At 38.8% G+C, this 25,887-nt stretch overlaps 1 protein-coding gene across 1 annotated transcript; it reads left to right on the plus strand.

Annotated features, from left to right (window-relative positions):
* The first annotated feature begins 1,796 nt into the window (after positions 1 to 1,796).
* Positions 1,797 to 25,196, plus strand: LOC110048786 (uncharacterized). The gene is made up of 21 exons (XM_089273629.1): positions 1,797 to 2,005; positions 3,150 to 3,292; positions 3,743 to 3,886; positions 4,389 to 4,497; positions 7,533 to 7,718; positions 8,802 to 8,924; positions 9,610 to 9,732; positions 10,303 to 10,425; positions 10,915 to 11,034; positions 11,696 to 11,830; positions 12,842 to 13,039; positions 13,476 to 13,670; positions 15,730 to 15,972; positions 16,678 to 16,914; positions 20,289 to 20,471; positions 21,101 to 21,193; positions 21,504 to 21,656; positions 22,356 to 22,532; positions 23,382 to 23,519; positions 23,981 to 24,178; positions 24,993 to 25,196. Exons 1-21 carry the CDS (start codon positions 1,942 to 1,944, stop codon positions 25,004 to 25,006), a joined length of 3,099 nt encoding a protein of 1,032 aa, XP_089129755.1. The 5' UTR covers positions 1,797 to 1,941; the 3' UTR covers positions 25,007 to 25,196.
* Positions 25,197 to 25,887: the final 691 nt, after the last annotated feature.

Consider the following 25,887-nt stretch of genomic DNA (forward strand, 5'->3'; position numbering starts at 1 on the left):
CAAGTTAAAAGTTAATACTTTATTTTAGCGCGAACAAGGCACCCGGTTCCAACTTATTTTTATAACAAGCCAAGTACTTGGATTGTATAGGGATTTTATTTTACCAAAGAAATGAACTTTCTGTAGCTTGTGACGTAACAATACCCAGCACTCAGTTGGAGGAGATTCTGTCATCCGCGACATAGATATTGCTAAATGTGGTCTACTTTCACTTTAACTAGGGTAGCGTTTTATCGTAAATTGGACTCTTATTTAAAACAGTTCCTCTACACCCCATTTTCTATATTTTATGCTAAAATTAACGGCCAATGTTCATCTTTATGGCCCAGCAAACAGGGCTCATCTAAAGCAACACCCTCACATGAGTTATGTATATTTTCTATTTGAGTACGTGAAACAAGATACATAGAATAAAATTATTTCACTACCGAAAACGGATATATAAATGCCAATCTTCAATGGTATTAATACTTCGAGGCTGGTTCTATTATCCTTCTTTGGAGATGGGTGCTTCAGATGAGGCTAATCTGCTCATAGTTTGCTTTCTTTCATGAAATATTTTAAATGGTGGATTTGATTTTTAAGCACTACAAATCACACTTTAATGACTCCTCAATTAGCTGGCGTGCAATTATAAAAAAAGCATAAACGCTAACAGGATGACAGACCCTCGGTATGTCACTCATCAAGTATGACCTCAGCAGAGAACATTTTGAGTTATAACGATGATATCATGGATGACAAATTACTTCTTAGTTTTGGCGAAAAATTTCAACGTTAATTTATTATTTCCCATGTAAAATTACAAATTGCCTTTACAACGTTTTGGCAAAAAAAAGAGAACACGATCGTAAGTGTAATTTGTCAACCATGATATGAAAAAGTAATCAAATAGTACTACTAATTCCTAGCTCTCCTCTGGCAGAATAGGGCCATTAATCAAATAGTATACTGGTGAAATTAAGAAATAATTTCATTTGCGTTTTGCCAAAATTCAGATAATTTCCCTGGCATAAAGGCTTGGGAAAATATTAGAATTTTGACAAAACGCGCGTGAAATATTTCCTAATTTCACTCGTCGCCATTTTATTACCCATGCAAATGAATGTGTTGTATTTGGAATATACTTGAAAAAATTACTGAGCATCGAGCGGTGTTTGAAGTTGGGATTACTGTCAAGGAAAACAGTTGGAGACAAAGAATAAGTCCTTGATTACAGAATAATGATTTGGCCCTGTAAACAAAATAAATGATTGGTTCCTAATTCAGTATTTACCAATATTTATTAACAGCTAAGCAAACTAACTTTAAACTTTCTAGAGATGATATGACGAAAAAAGTTAAGGAGGGAAATTCGACTAAAGAAATACCAACTTTTTTGTTAAAAAAAGACCAAGATCTTGTTCATCGTAATTAAAAAAATTTCTAAACGATTCGTGTTGACAGAATGAACTTTGTAGGCGATATTCGCGCATACGATTTTGTGATTTTAATTCCGTTGTCACTTCAGCTGCAGTAGCAATTAACGACAAATTTAAAAATTTAAAGCGACATATTTGAATTTCGCCTCATGGCTCGTTGGATTTTGCGATTAAGTGAAAATTTACCAGGACCCAAACTAAGTGTAATCGCGGACACTTATTTACTCATTTTAAGGCTGGTTACTCTTGAGAAGAACTAGTAATCTTTACTTTATTTCACTCTTCTTTTAACTGTGAACTTGACGGACAGTTGGAATGTGTTTAAATATTTCAGATTATTATCATATGTAACTTCATTTGTTTAAACACCTGTTCTTAGAAAATTAGGTTCTTCTTTTTCCACGGATTTTAATCGTGGACAGAGTGCATATCAGGCGCATTAATTCTACCTCTGGCAAGTTTATTTCGTTGCTACCGTAGGTAATTCTGAATTGTAAATTACCAACAAACCACGGATGAAATGAGCCCCCAACCTTTATTCTCTTTGCTTGTGGTTGTACTCACTGGACAGTTTCGCGTTATAGGTAAGTCTGTGACTTATTCGAGTCAATTGATTTCGACTTTACCGATTTCGTTTCAACAATGTATTGCTCCTGCTGAAGAGATAAACCAACCAAGCGTTGAGGCATTTAGGCCAGTTTCGTTTCTGTTTTTTTTTTTTTTTACAATTAGTGATTTAGTTGCATATATTTCCTACTTTTTTCATATCTGCGGCGATGAGTTAGTCACTCTTCGCAGCTTGTAAATGTAGATGAAGATGTAGATGTGGTACTTTTTGCATCACTGTTTTCGGGTATGTAGCAATGACAGTAAATACGGTTACGAAACAGAAAAACGACCGTTCTTTAACTTAACTATGAACGTATCATAGCTATTATAAAGTAAGAAATGCCTTTTACTAAACTGATTATTAAGACTTTTTTTAATCTCAGTTGTGTAAATAAATCATGACATTACACACGTAAATGAAAACGAAACTTTCTTTTCGCGATCGATTGTTTCGACACGATAGCTCAAAGCTGAACACGACAATAAAGAAAATATAGGCATTCAGTTACGGACGTTTTCAAATTGTCAGCACTGAACAAGCTCAATCCCTTTCCTTTTTCTTTATAGAAATTGACAGGAAAGCTTTCAATTTGTACAAGGTAGTTTTCTTAGTGTAGGTAAAAACGAAAATAAAATACTCCAATAAATTGTTTTTGATTAGGATGGCTGATTAACTTTTTTAAGCTGGCCATGGCTAACATCAAATTTAGTTTAAAAGGCTCCGATTTGGTTGAGGTTTCTTCAGAGAACACTTAACCTAACATGGATAGAGAAGGTCGAGAAATATTCAAACATTGTGTTCTCCAATGATATTACACGATTGATAAAATTCGACAAATCACACAACCCCTAACAAACAATCCTAACATAGCACGGTCAAACAAAATTCAGCTGAAAACGGTCGCGACGCAGGTCCGTATAGCATACAAATGCGCATTGCTAACATTTGTTAAGTTAAAAAGAATCAGTATTTTTCACGGTAGCTAGAGTTTAAGAAATTTCACTTGCAGGCTATAAAGGCTATTCCCTTGTACAAAATGCAGGCAGTATATATTCCATCTTGAATTCCTTGAATGCACCCGAAGTACTTGCTAATGGTATTTTTGATTTTAATTATAGATTCTTTGTCGCCATTCTTTGCTAAAAGTACAGTGACAGCGTCCTCGCAGCTCTCTCCACAGTACTCCCCTGCGGACGCGGCTTTGTCGTCTTCGTCGGCTTGGTGTCCACAGAAAAACTTTACCGACAGTGAATATTTACAGGTCAGAAAGGGATCTCGTTAGTTTTCGCGAACACTGCCCTCTTTAGACCTTTTTATGATAATTATTTTAGAATAAGCCAATGTCAATATTTTTAATATGATTCTTATTATGGTAACAGTTGTAATGATAACGAGATTGAGGGACGAATAAATAATTTATTTTGATATATTCCCATAAGCAGAAAAAGATATCACTTTGTCTCATCACCATGCGACTTTGCTAAGAGAAAATCATTCTGAAAACGTATTGATTGATATTACATCTATTGAGAAAAAAAAATTGAAATTTATTAATTGAATTTTTTAACATAAATTTACATTTTTTTGATTTATTGATTTATTCAATTTTGTTCATTGATATATTTCGAAGTAATACATATCTCCATTTTCTTTTGAAAACTTGAGTTTGATATAGCGAAACTCATGCCTCAGGAACTAACTTAATTTTCAGATTGATTTTGGCGAGAAAAAATTGGTTAAACAAATCCGCACCGCTGCTGAGGCAAGTCCTGCTGTCAATCAAACTGCTAGGCGTGTCACTAAGTATCTGATTCAAGTTAGTGCTGACGGTGCTACATACGAAGATTTTGAGCCGGTAAGATTTGAGTGACTTTGTGTGACTTTCAGAAAAAAAGTTGACAAGTAGAGATACTCTCTTTTCATAATATAACAAGAATAAAGAAACACGCGTACCCGCGAAGGAAGGGAGAAAAAGCATGTTCGAACCCAGGACCGATGGAACGAACAAAACAAACCTACGAACGAAACATCGGGCTAACTAATACACTGAGCCAGATAAAGAACTGACTTGAGTTCATGTAGAATTTTTTTCTAACGGGCTCGTAAGGTGAAACAGAATTTCGCGTCATTATGTGAAGTGATCTACTTCAGTCTCTTTTAGAATTAATGGATTGGACTGGAACTAGCATGAAATAGCCAAGCCTAACGCCTCGGAATGTGTCAGTTGAATTAGAAAAGATTATATGCATACAAGCCACCATTACTGAGCTAGTTCCACTCCAGATCGAGAATCTGAAAATAACCTCATGTCACATTAAAATTATTTTTGTGTTAACTTTATGTCTCTCTCTTTTAAGATTTCAAAGGACGACATTCATTTGCAAATAAGAACACAATACATGCGTATTGTACCACTGGATTTTGTTGAATTTCCTTGCATGAGGATTGAAATATATGGTTGCAAATGTAAGGCAAGATTTTATACGGTAATATATAAAGCGTAGGAGGACCTTTACCGGCGTCAATGTTTACATCTTACCTCATAAGTATTTTAAGGTATTATACGTGTAAATGCGAATTTAATTCAAGCGTTTAAAGAGCTTGAAGAAAAAAAAAGGAAAGAAAGGAACGAAATAGCCCTTTAGAAGCAGTGATATTAATGAAGTTGTTGGTCTTAAAAACCTGCAATTTTCTTGGTGGCAAATTGTTGACGAGGGCATGTAATCTTGGGAAAAGTTTGAATTCAAAGCCTCACTTCATCGCTCCAAGCCTCTTACCGGGACGAGCAATCGTGTTGTGCCTACAGCTCTAGCTTTCAATATTTATAGTCCAAATTTTGTAAGTCAATCAGAGACTAGGGCACTAATGCTGATAACGCAAATCCTATAAACAAAGATTCCTCTATACATATACCTATTAATATTCGAAAGTTATTTCTAGGGATGAAGGAAGTCCATACAAATTTAAATTGATACTTCTAGAGGCCGGAGGCCTTTAAAGACTCATCCTTCACCACCTGACGGGTATAAATTATCCTCCGCACTTTAAATTGAAATTTTTGTTGTCTTGATGACTAATGTATTAGCATTCAAAAGTTACTTTTATTTTCTGTTTTCAGTTTTTCTTTTGTTGCAGAATAATTTAAGCAGTTTCAGCTGTTGGGCGGAAAAACATTGATTTGCTCAAATTACATGTACACTTGTCCCACGTTTTTTCAGTTTAACGTATAATTGAAAGTTTGAGAAATTGGCAGAGGTTCAGGCCAGTGTGGCTATCCATAGGTCAATTACCATCGAGTGGATAAGTGTTCACCAAATTAACTACTTTTACCAATGCATAGTGACGGTGGATATTTAACGTCCCCCAGGCCCTCCCCCGTGGGGATCCTGTTAGAGTTGGAACGTGGCCTACCATATCAACCCCCCCCCCCCCCCCCATATCAGACCCCAACATACAATAGAGACCCCGATCTACCATATCAGACCCCAACGTACCATATCAGACCCCCGGGGATCAGACCCCGATCATATCAGTCGGGTTTGACTGCTTAATGTGTCGGGTTTAACTTTATGTTAACTGTTGTGCTAAGTAATACAGTAATTCTTCAGTAATGTACTGAACTTATTATGGAATATGGCTATTACGAATAACAAACTGCAAGTTCACTGGAAGAGAAAGTCGCCATTGTTGCAACTTCCTTTCTCGCCTATAGACTTCACAGCATCGCGTTTCTTATTACCGTATTCTGGTACTATTTTGTTAGGAAATATATAAATTATAGATACTTTTAAAATATATTTTTGAAGCAAGCAGCCGTCCCAAAACGTTCTAAGATAATTACATGTATCACTTTGTTTCAAGTCACGCAACCAGCGTCTTGAAATTTTTATTGACCTCAAAATGCCTTTGTTTATTAGCAGACTTCGCTGACAGATTGGCATCATGTCGATTGCTTCATGTAGTCACGCAATTCTCACACTCGCATATTAGTCGTTTAATGTACCGAAGCTTTTCTATGCAATAAGGTAGACCGACGAGAAGTGTATAACACGTTGATAAAGATCAAGCGTAAGGTGATTTTATAGCATTTCTTTATTGGGATATTTGTTTAATTTCACGCCCGAAATATTTATAGTTATATTCATCGATAGCACTGGAAGGCCTCTTTCAGTATTTTCAAATACCAGTTTAAGCAATGTCGTATAGGTGAAAATAAGTCGTCTACTTGCAACCAGAGGGTATGGACTCCCATTAAATGACCAATTTATTCCACGTAAATACATGTCGTTGACAGAAATTTTAAAATGAAGTTTCACGTTTGGCCTCTCCTTAATCAAATAAATAAACCCCTTCAGGAGGCTGGCATGTCGGCTCATAAAAGTGCGCGGCTGAGAGATTCCCAGAAAAATGAATCTTTGGCGAAGGCTCGAGGGTTTCTGATCATTGTTGTAGTCGCGCACGAAAAGCGTGGGGACTGAGATTGTAGGTGTAATGTTCGGGGACTGATATTGTCGTCTTGCGCGAGAACGTGGGGTCTGACATTGTCGGGGCCTGATATTGTAAGCTTGCACGAAAAGCGTGGGGTCTGAAATTGTGGGTGTCATGTTCGGGGACTGATATTGTCGTCTTGCGCGAAAAACGTGGGGTCTGACATTGTCGGGGCCTGATATTGCAAGGTCGCACGAAAAGCGTGGGGTCTGAGATTGTAGGTGTCATGTTCGGGGCCTGATATTGAAGTCTTGCGCGAAAAACGTAACAACCGACAATGTCGGGGCCTGATATTGTAGTCTCACACGAAAAGCGTGGGGTCTGAGATTGTAGGTGTCATGTTCTGGGCCTGATATTGTAGTCTCGCGCGAAAAGCGTGGGGTCTGACATTGTCGGGGCCTGATATTGTAGTCTCACACGAAAAGCGTGAGGTCTGAGGTAGAGGGTCTGAGGTGGGGGGTCTGAGGTGGGGGGTCTGAGGTGGGGGGCTTGGGGTCTGAGATGGAGGGTCTGAGGTGGGGGGCCTGAGATGGTGGCTTGAGATGGGGGCCTGAGATGGTGGGTCTGAGATGGGAGGTCTGAAATGGGCGGCCTGAGATGGGGAGAACGTTTCAAATCCTGATAGCCCCCGTGAACAACTGAGGCACGTAGAAAGTGCTCGTAATTGGCGATTTGCATGATGGCGTCATTTGACTGCAACTACCAGAATCCTTCACTTTACCTGTTTCTTATGCTAATTAGGGCAATTGCTATTTAAACCCCACTTATACTGGGACATCAAAATTTCAATAATAGAGGAAAAAAAGAAAGAGTTCTGGTAGTTGTAGCCAAATGACGACAATAATGAAATACGATTCCGGATATCGTAGTACTAACATTCAAATCCAAAGAGATTATCTCATTTGATTTTATATTGACCTTGAATACAAGTATCACATTTTGGAAAGGGAAGAAAAATGAAACTGAAACAACAACAACAAAAACAGTTACCTCGTTTGGTTTTATACCTGCAGCAAAGAATCCCGAGCTGTGCAGCGATAGCAACGGTGGATGTTCTCAGACGTGCATTCAAAAATCTAAGTATTGCTTGTTTGGCAAATGTTACTTCAATTGCCACATCGATTTCTTGTGTACCAAATGGGTCAAGTGCCAATGTGATCCTGGATACAAACTCATGGCTAACGGGAAAGACTGTGCAGGTTGGTGGAATTTCCTTTGCATAATTAACTAAAATCACTATTTGTTTACTCTCGAAAAACCCTGTAATAGCCTTAATTTTATTCGTCCCTGGCATTTAAGGCCCCTCCCACATTACACCATAGGAGTTTGAAAACTATGCTTTATTTCTGCGATTAGGTCTACCGTCCACACTAATACGTCACGAAAACGGAGGTTTTCGAGAACGATGAAGCCACGGCAGTCATGTGATTTCTCCGCCAAAGTTTTCCTCTCTACAAATCCAAATTGATGATCGGTGAAGCTTATTCAGAGTGAAAACACCAGGACGTAGTGTGGCTATACCATTGCAACCGGTGTAAATTTATTCTTGTTCTCTTTACAAAAAGACTTTTTATGCGTTTTAGTACTTTCCGCCATTCATGTCACAAGATGTCAAATTCAGTGGCAGGCTTTCCTTCAAATTTGAAATCACTTGTACTCTTTCATATTATTTTCGGGGAAGAAATTTTCCGAATCAGGACGTCAGTTTAACGAGCAAACTTTAATTGATGTGAAGTTTATATGAAATAATTCATATGTGAACTGCGGTTGTAGATGAAAGTGAAGAATGATCATCGCAGTTAATTTTCCAATTTAAGCAACTGGAAAGAAGAAGCCTGAAAAATTCAGGGCTTCAACGGGATTCGAACCCGTGACCTCCGCGATACTGGTGCGATGCTCTACCAACTGAGCTATGAAGCCACACATGTGTGGCTTCATACACATGTGTGGCTTCATACACATGTGTGGCTTCATACACATGTGTGGCTTCATAGCTCAGTTGGTAGAGCATCGCACCGGTATCGCGGAGGTCACGGGTTCGAATCCCGTTGAAGCCCTGATTTTTTCAGGCTTCTTCTTTCCAATTGCTTAAATTGGAAAATTAACTGCGATGATCATTCTTCACTTTCAAACTTTAATTGTTTACCACAAAACTTTAATCATCTCCACTTTCTCGTCGCACTTGTTCATCATAATACAGCCGACTTGGTTTTAGGTTTATTTTGTAAATGCTAATGAATTTTGTTATCTGAATGCTATATTTTTTTCCATAATAAATACAGACATAAATGAGTGCGACACTAACAACGGAAACTGCGACCAAATTTGCGAAAATTCCCCAGGAAGTTATCAGTGCAAGTGCCACAGTGGATTTGCTCTTCAGAGCGACAAGCATAAATGTTTTGGTAAGTCAGCTTAATCTAATGTGGTCATGTGAGCATTTAAACCGTGTTCTCATGTACAGTCGCCATTTTGTAACGCAAAGCTTTTGAGTTCCTGAAGTCTTTTGTCGAGAAGGAAAACTGGATAAGAAAAAAGCAAGAAATGTATAAGGCACTAATTGATCTATTCAGTATTTCTTTGTTCCTTTAATTAGAGCGGTATAATCTGACTATAGCATATGTCTATATCATACATGTGATGGAATATTTTAACCAGTAATAAGTTATTTTCTATTTCCTAAAAAAATACAGTGCAGTAACAAGCACAGTGAGTCGTGTTCTTGTTTTTTTTAAATATATTTAATTTTATTTTTGTTGTTATTTCTTTCCCTCTAGTATCTACGGTTTGCTTCTTTTCAACCTTCAACTGTTTTTCAACTTTCAACTTCCTTTCAACTTTCATCTTCTTTTCAATTGTTTTGATATGATGTGCTGTGTAGCAGCAATAAGAGATTTAAACTTAATAATAATGTAAAAACAAACAAGTAAACAAACAAAAAACGCAAACAAATAAAGTTCCACCCATGTACAAGATAAAACACATTTCAAAGTAGAAGGAAAAATCGATCGACTCAAAGCAAAGTAGAATTTACAAAATGACAGTACAGCAAGACCGTCAAATTACTGATTTTGCCCTTACTTCCTTTAGATATAAATGAATGCGATAACAACCATGGAGGTTGCAATCAGGTTTGTAAAAACAGTTATGGAAGCTATCACTGCGAATGCTACATTGGGTACCAGCTTTCACAGGACAATCATACCTGCGTTGGTAAGATTCTTACATTCGTCTGCGTCAAATTTCGCGGCTTAATTGTTGCATTTAAGCAAAAAACAAGAAAGTCGTTTTTTAATGTGAAACGTTTTGGTAGATTACTAGGAAATTGCTCTCTTGGTGTAGAATTCTATTCTCGATGTGAAAATCTTAAATGTTGAAGAAGGAAATGGTCCACATCGTTTCGTTTCGCTATTTTCAGACGGTCGCACCTTAAGGGGTTCTTCTTTGGGTAACTCAAGAACTTGGTCGGTATGTGAGGGGTTCGTCCGAATGAATATGATGAAGGCTAAGAACTCGTAAATCTCACCTTAAAAACAAACTAATGGCGTACAAGCAAGTCTGAGCTTTGGAACAGGGGATTCTAAAGCAATTAATACCAAGATCAGTTTATCGCAACCATATCACAAGTAAACTGTAACCTTCGAGAATGCTATTTTCGGGGATTCGTTATTTTCGCTGTTTACTGTAGGCACAACCGTAAAATTATACCGGTTTTTACTTTCTTTCGAAACGTTACAGGTATTTTACTGAAATATTATTACCCACGTGTTATTTATTGTTTAGACATTGATGAATGTGTAGAAAACAATGGCGGTTGTAGTGATGGCTGTCAAAACCTTGAAGGCAAATACATCTGTACATGTCCTAAAGGATTTGAAGTGGACAGCTCGAAAAAGAACTGTATAGGTAAGAAACACCGGCACTGACATGGCATTGATGTTTTCCTGCGGTGACAATTCATGAAACAATGTAATGTCCCTTTGGCTCATATATGAGGCAGGTGACGTCGAATTTAGGACGAGTGATGAATGCAATAATCATTTGACAATATAGGGTAACTACTATTTAGCTAAGAAATCGTATTGGCGTGTTTACCTTTGAAATAAAATGTACCAATCAATGCTTTATAGACTGATATTCCGTATAGAGTAGTTTTCAATCGAGTATTGGTATCTCAGTTGTAACTTTAGCCAATAGCAAACACAGGCAATCCAGTGAACCAATGAAAATATAATTCGAACTTAATACATGTGACCGGCACAAAGAGCGGGAAAGAGTGTATGAATGAGTCGCGATTGGGTCTGGTTTTACTTCTGATTGTAAAGCAAAAGGCTAGTGACTTTCGGAACTTAAGTAGAAATCTCTCTTTTCCGATGTGTTTATTTCATTTCTCAGATACCAATGAGTGTCTTTTGGCAAATGGTGGATGTGAGACGAACTGTCACAATACCAATGGAAGCTTTTACTGTTCGTGTGCAACTGGTTTTGAGCTTTACGATGAACTCAAGTGCAGAGGTAAGATGCAGGGTCCGCTAAGAATCGAAACGAATGGAGCTTGCCTACACCGAAAAATATTTGACTTTTATAAACCTGCTCCTAATAGCCAAATAAATCCATGCAGGTATTTTAATTGCACTTTGTTATAGTAGAGATCAAAATAACTTCGTCCAATTTCAAAACCTCCCACTGTATGAGCTGTTTCGTATGTTATGTTGTCGTAGTATGCTCAGACAATTTTGACGTTCAAGACTACATTTGTGTTGTGTTTTATATCAGTTACCATCTTAGTTAATAGAGGGAAATGGCTAAGGAACCTGGTAAAGCCCCTCGCTTTATGTTTTTGTTGGCTATTTTGGGGGTTGACCCTGCATAAAACCTGGCAAATAAAAAAAAGGTGGCTAGGTGTGCTCTTACAACTAACCAACAGAAGCATTGCGACTATGTAATTCATAAATAGTCAATGAGTACAAAACATGCAGGGTCAAGGACCCTGCAACATAAATCTTAATCGGTTTGTTTGCTTCTTTGATGTTTACTGTTTTATTTTTTTTTTCTTGTTATTTCCTCTATTAACTATGTTACCACGAAATGTTATTCCTACAGGGAACATACTGTTTTCCAGCGATTATAATTAACAATAAACAGTTTTGGTAGGCAAGTTCTCTTATCTATTTAGATATCGATGAATGCTCTCGTAACTTGGACAAATGCAACACATCGTCAACCAACTGCCGAAATTTTCAAGGAGGGTACGAGTGCAGCTGCAAAACAGGCTACAAACACGTACAAGGCGATGAATTCAATTGCGAACGTAAGCGTCGTTCAAATGTTCAATTATTATTAAATTAATATTTAATCTATTTGACTCAATGATTGAGTCGACTGGTGGACTGGCTGACCGGCTGACCGGCTGACCGGTTGACCGGTTGACCGGTTGACCGGTTGACCGGTTGACCGGTTGACCGGTTGACCGGTTGACCGGTTGACCGGTTGACCGGTTGACCGGTTGACCGGTTGACCGGTTGACCGGTTGACCGGTTGACCGGTTGACCGGTTGACCGGTTGACCGGTTGACCGGTTGACCGGTTGACCGGTTGACCGGTTGACCGGTTGACCGGTTGACCGGTTGACCGGTTGACCGGTTGACCGGTTGACCGGTTGACCGGTTGACCGGTTGACCGGTTGACCGGTTGACCGGTTGACCGGTTGACCGGTTGACCGGTTGACCGGTGGACCGGTTGACCGGTGGACCGGTTGACCGGTTGACCGGTTGACCGGTGGACCGGTTGACCGGTGGACCGGTTGACCGGTGGACCGGTGGACCGGTGGACCAGTGGGCTGGTTGACTGGTGGACTGACTGACTGTTTGACTGGCTTGGTGAGATTGGCTGATAAGCACTTTCGTATCGCTATACATATCTGATAAAAAAAGACTTGCTTTCACGAAGGTCTTTCAGTGGAACTTTAATTTCAAGACGTTTGATCCTGAGTGAGTGGGTGCCTAACTGTTTGTAATGACTGCCTAACTGCCTGTCTACCTGCATGCCTGCCTCGAAGTGCCTAAATGACTTCCAAACCGACTGATTGACTGAGCTACGTAGTCACTTGAGCGAGTAAGTGACTGACTGTCTGACTGACTGACAAACTGAACGAGCACGGAATAAATTAACTTCGGTTACGTTAAGTTACTACCCAAAGACTTCAACTAAAAAAAGTATACATTTAGATTTTTTCAAGGGTACTCTTTTTGCTCAATAAGATGACAATAAGACGTCAACTACAAAATTTATAGCTATTTTTGCCATTTTTTTATTTTCTACAGTTATTTCTTGCCCTCCATTGGTGGAATCACAAGGAACAACCCTAACCCCACAGGCGTGTCTCGTTGTTGACGGTAGGAAGGTGAACGATACGTGCACATTTAGCTGCCAAACTGGTTACGAGCTTCCAGACCCCCAAAACAATAAACTAACCTGCTTGGATACTGGCTCTTGGGATGCTGCAATAATAAGCTGTCAACGTAAGTGGCGTAAATGAAATCTTTGGGTGCGAAATCTATTTCTAAAACTCATTACCAATGCGTCAAGTTTAACGACATTGGAAATCATGAACGTGACGGTGTTTGGAAATCTGATCTTAATTAACACCGATTTTTTATACGATTTTTTTTCTTCGTTTTCTTCTTAGTTTTAGTTTCGATCGAGAAGTTATATCAAACATTCAAGGTAGTATTTGACCAAATTTCCAAACACCTCAAAGTTCTTCAAAAATACTTCGCTACGCATCGCATTTGCAACTCTGTTTTTATAGTTTGGAAGTATGGTGAATCACGGTCGTTCGTGCTTGATATATTGCTAAGAGTTTAAAGTGCATTTTCTAGTTAAATAAAGTTGTACACATTAATCTAATACCAAACATGTTTACCTACTGGCATTGTTTGCCTTTTGTTGCTTTAGGCATCAGCTGCCCAGCTTTGCCTCCAATATCAAACGGAGACCTAACTCCGGTCTACTGCTCCGTATCCGGAAACTTTTTTGACCAGGCTTGTATCTACAGCTGCCATAGTGGTTACACACTGAATGGCCAGTCCAGTAGAAAGTGCCAAGCAAATGGACAATGGGACGTCCAAGCCATACCAACTTGTGACAGAGGTATTTTAGATATATAAGTAATTCAGTATGGCGGGGTGGTGAGAGCGCTCGCCTGGCATTAATAATGTGGCCCGGGCAGGTTTGATTCCCGCTCGGTTCCATATGTGGGTTAGTTTTCTTGGTGATTCTCGCCTTGCTCCGGGGGTTTTTCTCCGGGTTCTCTGGTTGTCCTCCATCCGAAAGAATGAACAGCATCTCCAAATTCCAATTTGACCAGGATAGAGTTACCCGCATGGAAAACAGTTAGGGCTGATGTGACATCCTCTCTAAATATTGCAATTTATCATATGATCCTTACGGCCCCACGCGCAATTTCCTTGGAAAACCATAAGAGAAAAGATCCCGTATGAGGGCCGTGCGCGTCGAAGTGAGAGGGCCGGATAAACGCGTACGGCCCTACTAGAAATACGTACGGCCCTATTATAAACGCGTACGGCAAAATCGGTGCGAGTTAATGACAAAAACAATTTTGTTGCTGCAAAATTTTGTTCTCTCCAAAATGAGTGATGAAAGTGAACATTGGCCGGATTTATACTACAGACGGATCATCCGTCTGGAATGAACTTAGGCAAAGAACGATAGTTCGTCCGATAATCCGTCTGTGTATAAATGGCCGTTTTCACACTAGAGACGGATAATCCGTCTACGACGGGTTATCCGTCCATTATGGATAATTTGTCTTGGTGTGAAAACGGAACGGTGTTCTTTTTAGAAGGATAATCCGTCTAGACGGATTATCCGCCTCTCGCGTGAAAACGGCCAATACGGGCAAGCAAACGCATCATCCGTCCAGACGAATTATCGTGATGGTTCGTCTTGACTCACGAACTTTCGTGGATAATCCGTCTAGACGGATGATCCGTCTGTTTGTCTGTATTTATACAGAGATGAATTATCCGACGAACTATCGTTCTTTGCCCAAGTACATCCCAGACGGATGATCCGTCTGTAGTATAAATTTGGCCATTCTGAGAGCGAACTTCACTATCCAGACGAACTGTCCGATGCAGAACTACATCAGTGGCTAATTCACTCCGAAAGCAAAGATAGAAAGTCAACACTCCTCACAAATGAAGAAGTTCACAATTAACTTTCTCAAAAGCCAACAACAGACAAACAGGCGGTCAAGAAAACGACTTTTCCGAATGCACTGTCCGATAATTAACTTTTGGAATAAGCAAACAGTCTCCAGTGTTGTTTGAAAAGACAAAACTGAGTAGGAACACAAGTTCATTACCGTTCAGTTCATCCAGATGATAAAACTCGCTTGCTTTTAATGGTGTAACAAGTTCCACTACACAGCCAAGCCAGGAAAGTCAGCAAACCCAGGCACTGTTTGCGGTAGCCAACATCGGTGTCATTAATATTCAGTTGCTGATTCTCCCTTGTTCAAGAGAATCCAAGAGGTCGACAAATAGCTTGAAACGACGCCGACAATGTGGCAGAAGAAGCTAGAGCAGGGCATCGACGAACTGCATTCGCTTGCGATTTGCACTTGCGTTCAAATGTAGGAACGCGAAGACCGTAAAAAATCGCTTAGTCTATCAATTAAGAGACGAAACCAATCGACAAAAGCGAAGATTTCTGTGCAAGAAATTGCAAGACGTAAGGGATAAAAAAAAAAAAAAGAGCGAAATACGCCTCCAAAATTGAGATCAGTTGCCGCAAAAATTGTTACTGCTCATCTCAAGGGTTGAGACAATCATTTTAACTGGCTTATCACAGTTTGCGATTCATTGACTTGTTTAAAAAATTTACGTTTGTTTAGATAACTCATTCGCGTTTGAAGATTTTAATTTTTTTTTTATTTTGGAAGATTCAGATAAAGTAGAATTCTTGAATTTGGTGCAGAAATAAAAAAAAAAAAACAGAAAAAAAAAAAAGCATTGGCCAAAATGGGCCCTTGAGGTCCACAGTAACCTTAAATAAAAGTACTATAACGATATAGTAACCATTGTTAGACGTTGACCTTTGGGTGGAATTGTGAGTTAATTAAGTGTTTAATTAACTATCTATCAAAGGAGCATCATTGTAACAAACACGACTCTTCTCTATCTAGAATACCCCGCGCCCTGGATCACTTGTCCTTCCGATATTACCGTTACGCTTGCGCAAAACAAGTCAGAATACGACGTCACTGGCTTACTCGAAGACCCGAAGTCCAATGTACAGAACATTCAAGTCTATCCAGCAAAGTACCGCGGCCAGGTCATTTTCCCATACGGTGTCACGATGCTCACATATGTTGCTACCAACGAAGTAGGGGTAACGGCAAACTGCACTACGGATATCAACGTTCGAGGTAAGTTTGTAGCTCGTACTTAAACCGAGATCGGATGAAAATCTTAAACAAAGTTCATAAACTTTGATTTGAGCGTTTTAAACTTGAAAAAGGAGGTAAGTTTGAAATTTAGAAATACCTACAAAACTACTATATTGTAAGACGTTTTTCCCAAAAAAATCCGGGTAACTTACAATTCTGTACGAACCTATAGCCTCGAGTTTCTCGTTTCTACCCAATCACAATGCTGACTTCCCTCCAAAATTATTCCTTACGATGAGATGTTCACAAGGGATGCACATTGAAATGGGGGAGAAGACAAGCTAAACATATGCTTTACACATGATAAAATTTTATTTGCAAAACTTCAATATCACGTTACGTACAATAGCATCCCAACTACAATTTGTTGAGGATTATAGTACAACCTGCCAACAGGGACGAAGCCATTATGAGGCAGACCGAGGCACTTGTCTCAGTCGTTTTCTTTCTTTTTAACTTTTGTTGCTGTTGGTGTTTTTCACTGATACATGTATTTTTATGAAGAAAGGTAAAACACCGCTTTATACCTAGAAGGAGAATTTAACCATGGACATTACTTCAGTCACATTTTTTTCTGGCTACGGTCCTGCTGAACCAATTTTCTTAATAGCATCCAGTAAGATAACTACACCAAGATACATAATTATTTCCTATTCCGTCGTCATTTAACATGCAAATACTCAGATGCAGAGGCACCAAGCCTGGTCTATTGCCCTGGAACCATATATCAACTGATAGCAGGAACCGAGGAAGCTGTATCGTGGAGAGAGCCAGTGTTTATCGACAACGTCAAAGTGGTGAGAATCGAATCATCAAAAAAACCTGGGGATATATTTCAATTAGGAAGCACAAATGTGGAATACACTGCGTTCGACGAAACAGGAAATGTGGCGAGGTGTATTTTTGTCGTAAACCTCAAACGTAAGTCATTTGCACAAAGGATCCCTTTACGTTTGTTTGCTGGAATGTTTGTTTGTTTCTTTAATTGTCTCTTTGTTTGTTTGTTTGATCTCAGTTTGTTTTTTTTTTGTTTGTTTCTTTAATTGTCTCTTTATTTGTTTGTTTGATCTCTGTTTGTTTGTTTCTTTGATTCTTTTTGTTTGTTTGTTTGTTTGATATCTGTTTGTTTGTTTCTTTGATTCTCTTTGTTTGTTTGCTTGATTTCTGTTTGTTTCTTTGTTTCTTTGATTCTCTTTGTTTGTTTGGTTGATTTCTATTTGTTTGTTTCTTTGATTCTCTTTGTTTGTTTGCTTGATTTCTGTTTGTTTGTTTGTTTCTTTGATTCGCTTTGTTTGATTGTTTGATCTCTGTTTGTTTGTTTGTTTGTTTGGTATGGTACTTCAACATCGGCAATGGCCTTGTCACATTCGTTGTTTTTCTCGACTTAGCTAAAGCTTTTGACACCATTGATCATAATACTTTATTGGAAAAATTACGGCTTTTCGTTGTTAGTGCTATTTCTATTCAATGGTTTAAAACATGTATTACCGGCCGCCAGCAGAGGTGCCAATTCAACAATTTTCTATCCAACGGTAAACAAATTTCTTGTGGAGTGTCCCAGGGATTAATTCTAGGGCCTTCGTTATTTCTTATCTACATTAATGATTTGCCGTGTTCTCAATATTGTTCTAAAACGTGAATGTTTGCTGCTGATTCAAACATAACTGTTATAGCGACTTGCTTTAGAGAGTTAGAAAATTTGGTTAATAATGAATTAGAAAATATTGGGCAGCGCCTTATTGCCAACGAGTTAAACTGATTTAAATGTAGTGAAGACCGAGTATGCATTAGTTTGCTCTAATCACAATTAAAGCAGCTCAACTGACGTTTCCCCTCCGAATAAGACTGGGTGATGATCCGATAAAGACAGTTAAAGCAGCCAAATGTTTAGACGTTCATAATGACGAGCATCTATCATGGTTGGATGTTGTCCTTCAGTAGCATTTTGAATGAAAGTGGTAAAAGTTCAAGTGAGGCCTTACACTACTGTAAAATGATGTTAAAATCTTTTAAAAATCCAAGCTGTCGCCGATCTACGGCATCATCAGGGATAAGAAAAAATATTCCGCGTAAGGCTTATATACAGATTTAAAGTAAAAACGTGTGAGAAGCGAAAGAATGTGGGGGGTAGAATGCATGAGATAAATAAGATACAAATATGAAGAAAAACGAATGATGTGATCTAATGAGCGAGTTTCAAAGTACAAAAAGTCTCTAGATATGTTAAAATAATTATTACAACAAAAACGACAGCCATAAAGCATCAAAACATGTTTGATGACGTCCTCCGTCTTAACGGGTATCCTGAAAGTACTATAGACAAAACTAGACACTCCCAGAACCATCAGAAAGACCCTCGACCTCTCAACACAGAATGGTCGTACCTGAAGATCCCATATATCTCCGAACGTCTCAACTACAGGATCACCAACATTTTCCGAAAAGAGGGTATACCAGTACGGGTCACGCACAAGTCATACACCCTCAGACGAGCTCTCTCTCAGAACAACACGGAACGGACATGCACGAGGGCCAACTGCCCCATCTCCAGTACCAAAATGTGCTTATTACGCAACGCTGTTTACCAAATCACGTGTAACAACTGCAACCAATACTACATCGGGAGCACCACACGCTTTATCCACGATCGTGTAAGAGAACACCTGAACAATGACAACTCCTCCGTGAAGAAACACATTTCAAAGTGCCAAAACAAAGTCCCCAAAGGCATCGAAATCAAGACCATTGTACTATAAAACGACCCCGCAAATCTACGACTGTTCAAAGCGTTTTACATACGAGACTACAAACCTGCCCTCAACTCCCGAGAGGAATGCAGCGAATTCGCGGACCTGTTATTCTAATAATTATTTTAACATATTTAGAGACTCTTTGTACATTGACACTCGCTCATTAGATCACATCATTCGTTTTTCTTCATATTTGTATCTTACTTATCTCATGCATTCTACCCCCCACATTCTTTCGCTTTTTACAAGTTTTTACTTTACATCTGTATATAAGCCTTACGCGGAATATTTTTTCTTATCCCTGATGATGCCGTAGATCTGCGAAAGCTTGGATTTTTAAAAGATTTTAACATCATTTTACAGTAATGTAAGGCCTCACTTGAACTTTTACCACTTTCTAAGATATCCTCTTCAGGCATTGCTGGATTAAAACTGGTTAGACCTTTTGTCCCGAAAGGAGTCTTAATTAAAATTTTTAAATCATTGGGCGATTAGAGTGATGTTGTCTGGTCGGGTCTAAACAAGGGTCTGTCACACAGACTTGATAAACTCTACAATCGGGCGACTCGGATCATCACTCAAAGTGACTGGGAAATTAGATCTGCAGACATTTTGAGAATGCTTCGGTGGGATACTCTTGAAATAAATTGTCTGTCTGTCTGTTTGTTTCTTTGATTCTCTTTGTTTGTGTGTTTGATTTCTGTTTGCTTGTTTGTTTGTTTGATTCTCTTGGCTTGTTTGTCTGTTGTTTCTTTCTTTCTCCAATTTTCTTTGATTGTTTCTTTGATTCCTGTTTGTTGGTTTGTTTGATTGTCTCTTTGTCTGTTTGTTTGTTTCTTTGATTCCCTTTCTTTGCTGTTTGTTTTTTGTGTGTGTGTTCGATTCTTTGATTCTCTTTGTTTGTTTCTTCGATTGTCTCTTTATTTGTTCTGCTGTGTTGAGTCTTTTTTTCGAGAGCAATTTTACATAATTCCATTAGTTTGTCGACATAGAATATATCGTAGTTGATGATTGAGACTTTGAGTTTGTGCCCGCAATTCTTAGGATTTCTCAACAATGGCCGTCTTGCCTCATAACAATATCAGTGACGAAAAAAAAGCCAAACACAAGTACCTAAGGTTTTGGTTGAAATAATAATAATAATAATAATAATAATAATAATAATAATCATCGATATTTAAACAGGGTGACCCCTTCAGTCGCAGGACTGGTATCAACGAGGGCCCTGTATAACGTAAAATAAAAAGAGCATGTATAAATAATATATATCTATAAAAAACTAACTACTTTAAAAGATACGCTGAAATGTTTAAAAAATTGAAAAGCTTAAAAAGGTAATAGCGTTCTCATAAAAATTGGATATCGAATTGAAAATGTTCTAAAAAATAACCTAAGAAAAATGAATGTATTTAATATCAATTCAGCAGTGCGGGTGTTTTGATGAGAAAATAAAAGAAGGAAAAACAAACAACAACAACAACAACAACAACAACAAACACAAACACAATGCGTAGTGGCTTACTGAAGCAACACTTTTGTTTACAGGGAGGCAGTGTGAAACTCCCGACGACCCCGACAACGGAGTCCTGGATTGCCGAGCTTTCGGAGATTATATGTATTGTTCGGTTGTTTGCACAGCGGGAAAGGACCTGTTCCAGTATCATCTTGGTTCATACTGTACCTCAACAACCTTGGTATGGACACCCCCAGAGATACCTGATTGCGTAGGTTGGTGCCATCCTTAAAAGACATAAATTAATTGAATTTATAATTTAAAACATTGGCGCTGCAGATCTGAGTGCTACACCTGGTGTCACAAGTTGTCCAGTTTTGAGTTAAAAAGACCGCTGCATAAAACGTTTAAAGACGCGCCTGTATAGTGCTAGTCTCAATTTAAAATGGAATACCGGTATTTACCATGATACTTCCCTTAATTTGTAACTTGTTTTCTGTGAGGGTGTTTTAGTTAAGTCGAAACTTGACTACCCAATTAGTAACAATGTCTGTGGAGGCAGCGTGGCCGAGTGGTTAGGGCGCCGGACTTGAAATCTTTAGGTCGCGAGTTCAAGTCCCGCTCTGACCACTTAGCTGGAGTTGTTTCTCGGTAGACCCTAGTTCAGCTCCTCCGTCATTCTTGTATATAGCTAACTGGTCTGCCTCCCGCCGGTTGGGATTTTTAAGCCTATTACGTTTAGTTGATATATTTGTTTCCTTCATTTAAAGTGGCATGCCTGTGAACTAGCTAGGTGTAGCTAAGCGCATTGATCACTATAAACAACAACATTTGACATTTTTTTTGACATTTGTCAGGGTTGTTCGACCTTTTTGATTATTCTTACCATCTTTTGTTTCTTCAGACTCTGTAAGTTTACCCGAGAGTGGAGTGTGTCCTGCTCACATGATTCCCCAACCATCCGTAGCTGGTTTCTCGAACTCAGTCAAGTTATGCGGTATGTTGCCCTTGCAACTTCGATCATCTTGTAAATTAAGTGAAATATAACTCTTCTTTAGGGACGATCCCTATGTTGTGTTACTGAACTGGATTCTAAGTTTTGTATGTGGACTAACAAATAACGTTTTTAGATGATGAATGGACAGAAGGACAGTCAGAATAGCAGACCGTCAGAAAGACAGATAGACAGACAGACAGAAAGACAGACAGACAGACAGACAGACAGACAGGCAGAGTGATAAACAGACTAGCTGGCTGACTGATTGAGGAGTGATTAACGGATTGACATACATTTATCGATCTTTCAGTCAAATGTCCTCGTGGAATAAAGTATGATGACGCTCTGAAAGACTGCGTAAACTGCCCAGTGGGCTATATCAGTGAAAAAGAGTCAAGCTTGACTTGTACTCAATGTCCCTCGGGAAAGAACAACACCAAGGAAGGGTCCAAAACATGTATCGGTGAGTAATAACCCTTGATTATGTTTATGCTGAATAGCAAACTCTATAGAGCAACAAAGATTAAGCCCGAGTACAGTATGATGCTAGAGGTTTCAAGAGAAACTTCGAGCATACGAGGTTCCAGGCGTGAAAATTTTGGTCAACTGCGGGCCGCTTTTTATTCGACCAAAAATCATTTCGCAACAGGAAAGATTAATATTGAAATGTCGGCTTAAAACTTCCAGAAAAATCGAAAAATGTGAACCATTCACTAAAATTTGCAAATCCGGGGTGAAAAATTGAATGGAACAGAAACTTTCGTGAAAAGATTTTGGAAAGAGGCTATTCAGTTCTTCACAGAAAATATTTGGAATTTCGCGATTAAAGCCGAATTTTTGGGTAATGTTTTCAAAAGCAACCGATCTCATCAAATGACCTACGTACAACTCTTATAATTGCCAGTGATTACCCAGATATAAAAATCGCACACGTAGTACTCAGAGCTAAATATTCCAGGTTAATTTGAATTCTATTGTAGTGTTTTAAGTATTTTAAGTTGTAAAGCGCTGTTGATCAGTAAATGTAAATAGCGCTCTAGAAGTTATTAAATTATTATCATCATCATCATCATTATTATTATTATTATTAGATTTTACGTCAACAACTGCCTTATAATGTTTTTTTTCCCCACATGATTAATTTTTTTTTTATTTGTTGCAGATTTGTGTAAGAAAGGGTATTGGTCCATTGATGGTTTTGATTCTCTTGAGAATCAAGCATGCATACTTTGCAGCATAGGAACTTATCAAGACCAGTTTGGCGGGACAGAATGCAAACAATGTCCGAGTGGATATACAACTATATCGGCAGGTTCCACCTCTAAAGACGATTGCGGAAGTAAGATACATTTACATTCGATAGAAATGAACATCTCTACTGCATTAAGTTATTAATTTCGCAAATAAGCCAAGCGCGCGAGAGAATACCGGCCCGAGTTCTTGGCGCCTAGTAAAGACCGAGTGCAGCGAGGTACATACAAAAAAGACCAGGCTGCGATATTCTCTGGGTAGGGTTCCGAGCAAGTTTGGTTTATCAGAAGATACTCCCTACATTACTGACCTTTTATTTGCTGTTTTTGTTGTTGTTGTTGTTGTTGTTGTTGTTTTTCAAGAAAGCCTTTGAAACCTTGCGGGATCATTCGAGAAATCTGACTGGTTAATTCTAGTTATTGGCCCTCTGAGCTAAGCTGTACGTGTATGCATATTCTTATGTTGAATAAGTGTGTCGTTCGTGTTATATGTATGATTACAAATATATCAGACGTTTGCCTTTAAAATTGTTCGTTGCTCTTTTCAAGTCTATTAAACGGGATACGTTTTAAATAGAACTCGACATTTAGACCAAAAGAACGGCTTTAAATCGAGTGTCCTCAAACCAAAACCAAACAATATTGTTCCATGCAATCGCAAGAGTCACAGACAATACAGCGCACGAATCAAAACTCGGAGTAATTACATACCACTTACTCAAAGCGCGGGAAAACGCAAGTGCGAACGATTGGTTTTGCTTTTACTTCTGATTGCATAAAAACTGACCCTGTGTGAATGAATTTCTAAAGACAGTCGTGTAGCGCAGTCAGGGCAAAACAAATTACTTCTCGACACTCGAATGAAAACCACTCTAGTCACAAAATATTTGTACAACGTTTTATTTTTTATGATGTATTTTAACGCTCGTTTTATACAGCAAGGCCTACAGTGTCGTCCTTTGGACCTCCCTCCATGGTTATAGAAGCGGATGAAAATGGCCGGGCGGAGTTCGAGTGTATGGCAGCTGGGCCTCCAACACCAAATTTTGTGGTAAAAAAGACACAAGAAGCACCAGGTAAGTTGTTGAATCAACGAATCGATGTCCTCAAGCATTGATAATCGTATGAACACGAGTGCCATCAAACGTTTATTTATTTACCTATTCGAACGTTCATAGAAATTTTATGAGTTTTAAGAACGCGCTTGCACCGTTTGCGTTACGTTGCAGTGCAGTCCAAACTAAAAATAAATGATATTTTTTACTGCACAATGAACTGATTTTCTTCGTCATATGATAAGTCAAGTATTACCATTGCACTGGATTATAAAGAATTCTATTTGCATGCCAACAAAATCATTTGAAAAATAAAATTTGGTTCCATATGTTTCGTGCAACATTTTGCCTCATGCATTTTGACGAGATAGGCTGTCACTTGGCTCGATCTAATCAGGGAGCTGTGTTGTACGTATCCAGCTGTATCTAAAGAGAATGAGTTGAGTCACTAAATGTTTTGTAACTTGTTATAATACTTCCAGAGGGATATGAGGGACCTGTGAGAGTGGAGTACATCACGTCAGGCAGCGTCACCACAGGAGTGCGTTATATCATTCTTAGCGTGATGGAACATGATGCTGGACTGTACTCGTGTACCGCAACTAACACGTTTGGTTCGGATACAAAGCACCTCACACTAAAAGTGAAATTGGATTTCGGCTCAGGAGGTGGTGGCTCAGGTGAGACAAATGAGGCAACAATTATCGCAATTTAGGATACTTTATCAGGGTCCTAAAGCTGATTTGGCCTGCTGCTTTCTTTTAGAAGTCTCCTCGCCCTTTCAAAGTTGTTATTGTACATTGTTATTTTGTTGTGTGGCAAGTAAATAAAAAGATGATGGTGGTAGTGGTGGTGCTGCTGGTGGTGGTTGTGATGATGATGATGATGATAGCTTCATTACTCAGGCTTTCTTGTAATAACTATTTACTTGTTTTAATTTGGCATTGTTAAACTGGGACATACTGTGTCCCAGTTACCTACTGTCCCTTAGTAATCTCGCCAGTCCGTAACTTTGCTTATTCAACTTGCTTTAGAAAGAAAAAAAAAGCATCGTTAGCTGGTGAAGGCAAGGAGGTATCAACTAAACACAAACATTGAGTGAAGGATCTTTCATCTGGATGATATTCTTGATTTCTTGATATCGGTCAACAAATCATGTGCTAAACTGTGATCCATTGTCATCCTTTTAATCCCGTCATTCTTCCCCAATACACTTTTTTTTTCATTTTGCTCTGTTGAATCTTTTTATCAAAACTATTTGCTTATTTGTCGCCATACGGCAATGGAATAGGTGGTTTGCAATCATTCCCAAGAGATTACCCTGGCAGCAATGTTGGATAATAGCAACAATAAAGCTAATTAGAATTCTGGTTTTAAAGGTCATCCAACATGGCGGTAATGACGTCAGTTGCAAACGACCTATATAGAGGTTGGGAAAGGTAATTATTGATATTTAGGAAATATACAATGGACCTTTTTTACGTCTCCTTTTAGGGACAGGCCGATAGATGAAGATCGACAGTAGAACAGAGCTGAAGAAAAACATGGCAGCGATGATATGGGAGTTTTATTTCTTCGTAGATTGTTGTAGATTTAACAACACATGGTGTGAGTTTAGTTTGCAAGTGAATTGTCGTCAGGAGAAGTTGTATGTTCTGATGATGAGACACCAATAAATATATGGAAGTTAAGCAAAAAGGTAGTGTTATGCCACTTGTGTCCTTTTCACAAGCCATTCCGGGCGTGGGATGGGGGAGGGGGGGGGGGGGGAGGGGGAGGGGGTCGGGTTAGGTGCACATATCAATAGGTTGTTTCGCTTCGGGGTATAAATCAAGGCTTCTGGTGTCACTTATGGCGTTGATGACGGAAGGCCACTATCTTAAGTGTCTTTTAGGGTGCGCTCGAAGAAATAATAATGACAAAAACGTTCTTATTTCCGTTTTTAGGCTCGATTTCCGCTGGTCTCTCGATCCCGGTTTACTAGCGCGGGCTCCTTTCCTGAATAGCGGCTGGTAATAGAGCCTATTCCGTTTTGAGAGGTATCTTTTGGGTCAAATAAAGATTGGTCTCCTTTAACAAAATTAGGGGTTAAATTGTTATTCGACGAGCATCCCCGACCTTTTCATATGGACGTCTCTTCCCCCGGGTTACTAACACACGAGTGCTTAGCCATAAAGAACCTAATTCGGTAGACATCTAGCGCGAAATTCTATTAACCTTGGAGAAAATAAACGTCTATCGCGTTGAAGTTATCTTTTGCCGACATCATTCAGTTACGTGATGTTTGCTGCACAATTAAAATCTATTAATTTGTGGATTTCTGTTAATAGTAATAACGATTATTAGTACCTTTTTTTTTTTGCTCAGTGATGACTTGTCTTTGTTATGT

Source organism: Orbicella faveolata, unplaced genomic scaffold, assembly GCF_042242905.1.
Source record: "Orbicella faveolata isolate gen_17 unplaced genomic scaffold, um_ofav_v1 contig_35, whole genome shotgun sequence".
Classification (NCBI taxonomy): Eukaryota; Metazoa; Cnidaria; class Anthozoa; order Scleractinia; family Merulinidae; genus Orbicella; species Orbicella faveolata.